General features: G+C 47.9%; 2 protein-coding genes across 3 annotated transcripts; both read right to left on the bottom strand.

The window, feature by feature from the left end:
- Positions 1 to 587: 587 nt before the first annotated feature.
- Positions 588 to 2,382, bottom strand: LOC119266599. 2 transcript variants are annotated; one of them, XM_037547831.1, is made up of 3 exons: positions 1,186 to 2,382; positions 982 to 1,107; positions 588 to 887 (listed from the first exon to the last, which is right to left on the bottom strand). In XM_037547831.1, exons 1-3 carry the CDS (start codon positions 1,524 to 1,526, stop codon positions 797 to 799), a joined length of 558 nt encoding a protein of 185 aa, XP_037403728.1. In that variant the 5' UTR covers positions 1,527 to 2,382; the 3' UTR covers positions 588 to 796. The 2 variants fall into 2 exon arrangements, with proteins under 2 accessions (XP_037403728.1, XP_037403729.1); XM_037547832.1 differs by having other exon boundaries at positions 1,192 to 2,382.
- Positions 2,383 to 2,611: 229 nt separating this feature from the next.
- LOC119266598 (protein decapping 5-like) lies at positions 2,612 to 8,319 on the bottom strand. Its single transcript, XM_037547830.1, has 8 exons — positions 8,023 to 8,319; positions 7,332 to 7,432; positions 6,496 to 6,573; positions 5,506 to 6,423; positions 4,696 to 4,761; positions 3,617 to 3,811; positions 3,418 to 3,528; positions 2,612 to 3,342 (listed from the first exon to the last, which is right to left on the bottom strand). Exons 1-8 carry the CDS (start codon positions 8,231 to 8,233, stop codon positions 3,031 to 3,033), a joined length of 1,992 nt encoding a protein of 663 aa, XP_037403727.1. The 5' UTR covers positions 8,234 to 8,319; the 3' UTR covers positions 2,612 to 3,030.
- Positions 8,320 to 8,629: the final 310 nt, after the last annotated feature.

Below are 8,629 nucleotides of genomic sequence, written 5' to 3'. Positions count from 1 at the left end.
TTTTTTTACAGAAAATGATGGATTCTATTTTTGCCAAAAAAAATTATTTGGATGAGCAATTTGAGATAATCATCATCCTTCTGAAGTTATTAGGTCCAAATTTGACATATTTTCTAACAGAGGGGATAAGATAGAGGAGAGAAAAGAGAGATGAGTGAGAAAGAGAACATAAGAGAGAAGAGAGAAAAGAGAAAGAGAGAATAATATGTGTTAATTAGTACTCTATAGTTTTTGATATGCCAAGCTATATATGCCCGATGAAGATTCAGAAAAAGAACAGCCCGGTACACGTAGCTCTCGCTTGCGCAGGGTACAAGTTGGAAGTGAGTATTGGTGAGTGGGCCCGGCCGCTCCGTTTTGAACATCACATGGTAACAGCCGTCGGCATACAAAGCTGTGGGGTTTTACGACTGAAGAAACCCTCAAAAGTTCTCCGGCAAAAACAAACAAAAAAAAACCCTCAAAAATCCTCTGAAGCTGGGGTTTCCCTTCGTAATAAAATCCTCTGTTGCTCGGGAGGTGTTGCCACAAGGCTGGAAGAACATGTCGATTCTGTCTGTCCATCAGACAAGACACACATTTTCGGCTGTCGAAAACAGAGACAGTGTCATCATGGGTCCCTGCATTTTTTTCTCTTGTTTGCTGCAGAGCTGGTGAAACTATGCAAGAAGAGAGATTTGTGGCAAAAATAAAAGGAAAGAAAAAAGATGTCTGTCTGTATGTGCAAGGCTAGCAAGCAGAGGACTTGCAGGTTCAGATACAACTCGCCCGGAGATGTTGCCATCCATCCGTTAAGTCATCTCCTCTTCTTTGACGACGACGATCGCCTCCAGATGACGCCCAGCGGCAGCGCGAAGATCGGGAACGGGATCTTGGGCGGCGGCACGCTGCGAGTTTCGATCAGATCAGTACAGTCAGAGCAAGAAGTGGATTTGGTGTCAGGAAAGAAAATGCAGTGGTATTTGGCTCTGGTGCGCTTACTGCAGTCGTATGGTCTCCACCTGGGTGAGCTCCGCCTCCACGGCCCCGTGCCGCGCCGTCGCGTGCTGCCGGACGGCCAGCACCCGGCACCCCAGCCCGCCCACTCCCTCGTACGGGCCCGGCGACCTGACCGTCAGTCACGAGAACACACGCAAATTCAGACTTCAGAGTTGAGACGACGAACTGAATCTATCTGCTGCTTACCCGTACCCGTAGAGGAAGCTCTTGTCGTGGAGGCCGACGACGAGCGTGGACGCCCGGAGCTGGCCGACCGCCGCGGCCACCGTCTCCGCGAGCTCCCCCTCCCGCACCACGATCTCCACCATGGCCTCCGCGACGCCGTCGCAGAGGTCCCTGAAGGCGAGCGCGAGCTGGAACCCGCGCAGGCGGAGGCGCCGACGCCGGCGCTTGGAGCGGGCCGGCGCGCACACGTGGAGCAGCGCGATGGAGTCGCCGGCCCGGATGAAGTTGCGCACGGCCCACTGCAGCGCCGCGCGCGACGCCGGGGCGTCCTCCACCACCACCACCACCCGCTGCCTCTCCATGGCCAGCCAACTCAAGAAAGAAAGAAGATGGGACAGTAGCTTCTTGGTAGCTGGGTAGCCAGCTAGAGTTCGTTTCAAGAATGGAGAAGGGGTCGTTGGGACCAGGGGTAGGGGTAGGGGGAGGAGGGAGGGAGAGGGACCCCTAGCTTAGCTAAGCTTGGCTGGGGGGAGTGGTTCAGGGCGTCACTTTAGGAGGGGATCTTTAATTAAATTAATTTGCTATCTCCTGGATAGCAAATGCGTTTGATTTGATTTGCTTTCTCGTGTGCTTCTTCCGGACTTTCTGCCGACCGGACCTGACCGACCAACCTTCCCTTCCCTTCCCTTCCCTTCCCTTTAAAACAAGCACAAGCAGCAGCTTCATTCTACTCTAGTTCTAGTTCTAGGCCAGCCTCACAACACGCAAACCGGGACGCAAACCAGATGCGGTCCTATCTTCTTCCTGTGATGCATACAAAAAGTATGCATGCATGATACGCGTCCACTACTACTACCAATACAACAAACCAAACAACGAAAGCGCTGGCCCAACCGATTATCTACCCTCGCCATCAACAAAACACACACAGCCGGATCTACTGCCTGCCATCAACAAACACACGCGGATTCGTATTGCATTTATCTCCTCCTGTTCAATACAACCAAGTCGGGACACAAACAAGGATGATGATGTTTTACCAGGACGAGGAAACGCCACCAAAGGAAACCAAAAACACGACTAAAACTTGCTCCAATTCTTATCTCAAACTCTCTGTTTAGATCACTACTTTTATTCCTGTTTCGCGATATATCCCTCTTGGTCTACTCCCTCTGTAAAATTGTAATTCTTCACAGAGGGAGTACACAAGAGGTGGTAAAGTGCAATCTAGACTATAGAGTCTAAGCAAAACAAAGGCCAAAAAGATACTAACTGGACCCAACAAACAATGAAAGCGCCGGACCGACTTTTTCCATATCCCCAACAAACCAGACACAATTTTTTTTTTCTTTTACACTTGCCTCACAGCACCAGGTGTCCTTTTCAGTCCAACCAGGAGGGGACAGAAAGGAGACCAGGAAGAGAAGCAGGCGGCACACAAGAAAGAAACCAAGACCGAAATAAAAAAAAACTTGTCATCAGCTCTAGATTCTGTTTACAACGGTTTCTTCTGCTCAATTCCGGTACAAAACAGTTGGTAAAATACAGCTAGAATGTATGTATTGTAAAACAAAACCAGACAGGCACAATGGGTGATGAGATAAGAGCCCAACACTGCTCACCAGGCATGAGATAGATCGGCGTCCTATACAACCACATCTCAGACTCGCAGTACAATCAAGATACACAAAGTCTACACAGCAGCAGCCACCCCTGCTGGGTGGGGTGGGTAGGGTCCGACCAAGGGACAAGCCAAGTCGCACTTATTTGCAGAACGGGAGCAAGAGAGATGAGCTGTAGGTGCCAAGTGAAGGGGCTACAACACCGGTGTATTATGACGGATGGCCAGCCCGGGGGGCAGTATCATCAGCCTCTTCCATATGAACCGCCTCCCCCACGCTGAGGGTACGAGTCTTCCTGCCCGCCACCCCTCCCATAGCCTCCTCTGCCACTGCCGCCACCATAGTAGTTATCCTGCCCGCCACCACCCCTTCCCATGTTTCCATGGCCTCCTCTCCCACCACCGTAGTAGTTCTCCTGGCCGCCGCCCCTTCCCATGTTTCCATAGTCTCCTCTGCCACCGTAGTACGACCCACGGGAACGCCCACCACCCCCACGGTAACCACCACGTCCACCGCCACGGTAGGGCTGGCGATGCCTTGCGAAATCACCAAAAGTCTGCACAAAGACAATCATCAGATACGTATACAAAGCGCATCAGAAAAGAAAGAATGTGGCTCTTAATGTATGTACCTCTGTGTCCATTTTCCTCAGTTCTGAAAACCTTGGCCTTCCGTTCTGCCCACCTCGTCCAAATGTTCCACCAGAAAGGGAATCGAAGAAATCATCCTTGACGTAGACAGGCTGCATAAAGAATGAAACAAAAGGTTGATTTTTTTTGCCTGAATACACAAACCTTTGAATGCCAAACAGGCACAAGAAATTATCAAACCTTGACATCTAGCTCTGGATTGTCTGTTTCCTCGTACTCAAGGTCTTCATCAAATACATCATCTCCTTGCTCACCATCTTTGTCTCTAGACTGGGATTTCCTACCAAGATGGCCCCATACTTCATCTTTGTTAAACTTCTCATTCATGGCCATAAAATCAAACTCTTCAGTAAATTTTGTTGACGCTTGCGACAACTGCACGACAAGAAAAGAGGAAGCATGAGTACCTCAGTCCAATCAAGCCAAACGTTCTTTAATAAGAAGCATTTTCAGTGTTTCATACAAGAACATGTAAACATTATACAAGAGGTCGACCTCTTCACAATAAATAACTGGAATAATGTCTACATGATTTAGGCCTCAATATAGTGAAGGGCTTCAAGTTTCAGCTATTTGAGTTAAAAGCTCCTCTTCTCCAGGGAAAACCCCACCGTCACATACAGAAATTAGATGAGCGAGGCCACCCACCAAACGATCAAGACCGACTACTGATCAATCTCATGCAGGAGATAGCACTTGCAAACGAGAACTAAACAGACTACACTACGCAGACACAACGCACCCCCTATCATATGTACATTATATCGTACATGTCACTTTTCCCTGTGTGTACAAATTCAGAACATGTGAATCCCTAAATTTATACTCCCTCCGTAAAGAAATATAAGAGTAGTGATCTAAATATATTTCTTTACAGAGGGATTACTAACAAAATGAATTGATGCTAAAAGGTAACAGAAAGATATGTGCAGTATACTGATAAACAAATTTTTTTGAGATATAGAAGTGCGTACATGTATCACAACTGATACAAGTATTCCCTCAAATGTGAGAATGCAAAATAGTAATGTACCAATAATCTACTTTTGGCATAGATAAAATGAAGACACCCAAGATAATTTGGATAGCAAGCCTGTTTAAAAAAATACAAGCGATCCAACTGAAATAAGAAATCCACAACAAAGAAAAATTGCAGGCACCGGAAGTAGTACAGATGAAAACATGCAGGATCAATATAGCATTCAATATAGACAACGCGAACAAAAAAAACAAGATATACTGGAGTGCATGTGGCATACCGCACTGCCTCTACCCCTTCCACGGCCCCTATAGTTGTGGTGGCCCTGTGAACCAGCTCCATTGTGCTGAAAATAAAGTGAGGCACAACATAATAAGGATAGGCCTAATAATGAGCACAGAAAGATAGACAAGATGCTAAGATTTTTCAGAAAGTTGTTATGACGACATATGCCTAGTAGGTTTAACGATGTTCATTTCAAAAGCAAGTTTGGTGTAAGAAAAGGTGTAAGCAAAAGCAAGGGTCCCTTATTTTGCATTAAGAAACAAGATGATTCGATGAATACATGGCAAGTTGACGACATCTATCAATCAGAAAACTGAGGAATGTTTTAACTTGAGATGATAAACAGAGTTTTGAGGCGGTTAACTAGACACTAAACTGGTTGAGTAAGCAGTAACCAGCCAAATTCAAAACCTGATTTCACATTTGATCATTTTAATTGTATGGTAGTAAACTAGTTGTGAAGAATCCAGTATTACCCTCTAACAATGTTAAGATCCTGGCTTTAAAAGCTTCAAACAGTTAGTGATATTCTGAGTTGGACAAAGCATCTACAAAATACTATCTAACCATAATTGCTGCTTAAACATGTCCAGCCACATGAAGCCAGGAAAAATGATGGGTCTCCAGAAAAGGAAAGTCAATAAAAGGAAAAGAACAAGGGGTGAAAACACAATTCCTTTGGCAAAATCAAGCAAGTTTCTCATGATAAGCCCATCTGGCCGCTAATTATATAGTATAACTCTGAAGAAAAAAAAATCATGTATCTAAATGCATGCAAATACAAATATAGAAACGGTGGTATTACCCGTTGAGGTGTCTGTTTTGGCAATGGCAGTATAGGCTCATTATTTTCAGCACGTGCCGGAGGATCAGGTAGCAGTGGTTCTGCAACCTTTGTTTTAGTGTCAGCAGGCTTGGCGATGTTGTTGCTCATCTGTAAAGGTGTTTGCATGGACTGAGATGATGAAAGCATGGATGGAGCATTCTGCAATAGCTGGCCAGATGATGCTAACAAAGGTGCTGGGATCTCCAATCCAGCAAGACTAGATGAGGCAACAGACGAAGAAATTGCCTGGGATGCTGTTTGGTGCGACAGTGTTGAGCCTGGATTTACAGCAGGAGTCTTACTACTAACAAGAGAATTTAAGCTCTGTGATGCTGTTGCACTAGTTTCAGTCATGGAAATTGGCTGACTGGCTACAGGAAGAGAGGCACCATGAGATGGCACCGGAGGAGTAAACAAAGGTACCATGTTCGGCAGCAGAGGCTTTGATGTTTCTGGGCCTAATAAGCTAGCAGAAGGTGCCGTTGTAGCAGGTGTGGCACTTGAGGAAGGACCCTGAGCAGTAGCAGATGGTTGCAACAAGGGGGGCCCAGATGGTAAAGATGGATTCAGTCCTGGATACTGGAAAGTCTGTGGAGCTGATAATCCAGGCGTGGACTGAAGCATAGTAGGTTGCTGCAGATGAGATGGAAGGCCACCTGCAGGTGTATAGTATCCCTGCCAGTACATTGGGGGGACAGAAAGAGCAGAAGCATTTCCAGCGGGGGCTTGACCAGAAGAACCCCACGGATTATTCCCTGGCTGATATAGAGGAATGTTGCTTGGAAAATTTGGTCTCTGAAACCCATATTGGGCTGGCTGGGAGCTGAGGTGTGGTAAAGCTGCACCAGCAGCAGACTGCAAACTTGAGGCCGTCGATGCGGGCTGAGGATAATGTGACTGCAGAACAAAATTGCATCAGCAGAGTGGCTCTTGAGGTACAAGTTGCATGTATTTGCATCATAGTAGTACCTGGATTATGGCAGGATCATTGTGCAGGGGAGCTGGTTGTGGTTGTGGCGGCGGCGGTGACGACTTAACTTGCAAATCCTGCAGAAGCAAAGTGAATTGTCCGCCCCCGTGAGATATGACAGTAACACAACACTTGAATAGATAGCTAGTAGAAGATACCAGAAATGGCATGTTAGAAATAACAACTTCACAGGTGTGTACTGAGAACATGCCGTAGCTACTAAATTAACTCCTTAGCGAGATGTAACCCTGTCACTATCTAACTAAATTAATACATTACAAAGAATGAAACCTTCTCACTATATAATTGAATTAATACATTACCAAGAAAATTAATACGTTACAAAGAATGAAACCTTCTCACTATATAACTGAATTAATACATTACCAAGATGGAACGTTCTCAAAATCTAGCCATCATAGTATCATCTCATTTCCTGATTGGCTTAAATCTCGAATATTTCTTAGTTGAGTCATATGCAATCCTACCATATCCAAAATTCGAAACACAACATGGTTTCACAAACGCTGTGTTGGGAGTTTTGCGATTTAAACAAAAGGCATGCCCAATAATGTGAACTATACAACATAACCAATCATGGATTTGACTACGTGTGTAACGATGAGATGACGTCACACATGGCTGCTCGACACCATCGAGCAGACAGACAAGCTAAAAGTAACGTCCTACCAAGCTGTGTACAGACCCACTAAGTGGAAGCAATGAAGCAGCAACGCGACAGGACCATTCAGTGCACGCATTTAGTACAGGAATCAGGAATGGAAACAACATAATAAGATTACACGAGGGTCTGTCTCCACAGTGCCACGTGTACCTTGATATCGCTTCCGCGGAAGAGTATGTACTCATAGACCTTGTCGCTAGCGGGGATCTGTATCCCATCCTTCTTCCGCCCTTCGGTTCCAAACGACCGCACTGCAAAAACGACAATTGGAACAGATGTTAATCCAGCGCATACAACACGTGGGCACATCACAGAGCGAAAGGCGACAAGCCAGCGCAGACATGCCAGTTGAGAATTACAGCAAGCCATGTTGATAATTACAGCTAACCAGCCGCCGACAATTGGAACGGACGTCAAACCAGCGCATACAACACGTGGCACGACGCGGCACAAAAGGCGGTGAGAGAACCGTTAACTGGCTGTTCAAAATTATACCATATATAACAAGATGCGGCGGTTCGTGCGGCAAATCCTAGCAGTAAAGGCAAGGAATCAAAGGATTTAAACACTACGCCCATACTCGACACACTGTTCACTCCATCATGTAACCGCCCGAACTGCTGGTTGCAGGCCTACGTGCGAGTCGCCTGCCTCGCCTGGCCGCGGCGGGGGGCACCGAATCTAGGGCGCCTGACCTAGAACCTGCCTCATCGGGCGCGGCGGGCGGAGCAAATCTAGGTCTAGGGCGAACGCATCTGGGGACGGGGAGCGGCGTGGCGGTGCGTGCGCGTGCGGGCGGGCGGGCGGACGGGGGAGGGGAGGAGGGAGTGGGGGTTCTCACCGTTGCGCAGGCCGATGCTGGACTCCTCGGTGTTGATGTTGTAGAGGACGCCCTCGTACCTGATCTCGCTCTTGGAGGTGAGGCTGATGAGGCTCCCGAGATACGTCTCCGGGGACGCCGCCCCGGCCGCCGGCGCCTGCCGCGCGGGCGCCGCGGCGGAGGAGGAGGAGGACGAGGAGGGCGGCTGCGGCGGGGGCGCTTCGGCCGCCATGGACGGATGGCCGCCGCGGCGGGGGTCGTCGCTAGGGTTAGGGGGCAGGGGAGCGAGAGCGGAAAGGAGAGGGGGAGAGAGCGAGTGAAACCCTAAGCGGGCGCTGGTCCGCTTTGGCTCCCGGTGGGGTGGGTGGATGGATGGATGGCGTTTCCGTTTATGGGCTCGGCTTCTCCCCCTCTCGGGCTCCGGGTTTCGGGCCCAGATCGGGGAATTTCTTGATCCAATCATCCGTTCACAGGATCTATCCAACGGTGAAAACGGTTTGAGATTTGGACGCACGGTCTAAGTGATAAAGTGTTTTCAATAAACGAATGTAAAAAAAACTCTCAGCTTGCGAGTGCACGTCACTTATCATAACCTGAGAAGGTGTGGGTGGTCTTTGGAAGGAGTGTC

This window comes from Triticum dicoccoides, chromosome 3A (assembly GCF_002162155.2).
Source record: "Triticum dicoccoides isolate Atlit2015 ecotype Zavitan chromosome 3A, WEW_v2.0, whole genome shotgun sequence".
NCBI lineage: Eukaryota > Viridiplantae > Streptophyta > Magnoliopsida > Poales > Poaceae > Triticum > Triticum dicoccoides.
Note: the sequence above shows the minus strand (reverse complement) of the source record. Positions and strands in the feature narration are given on the sequence as shown.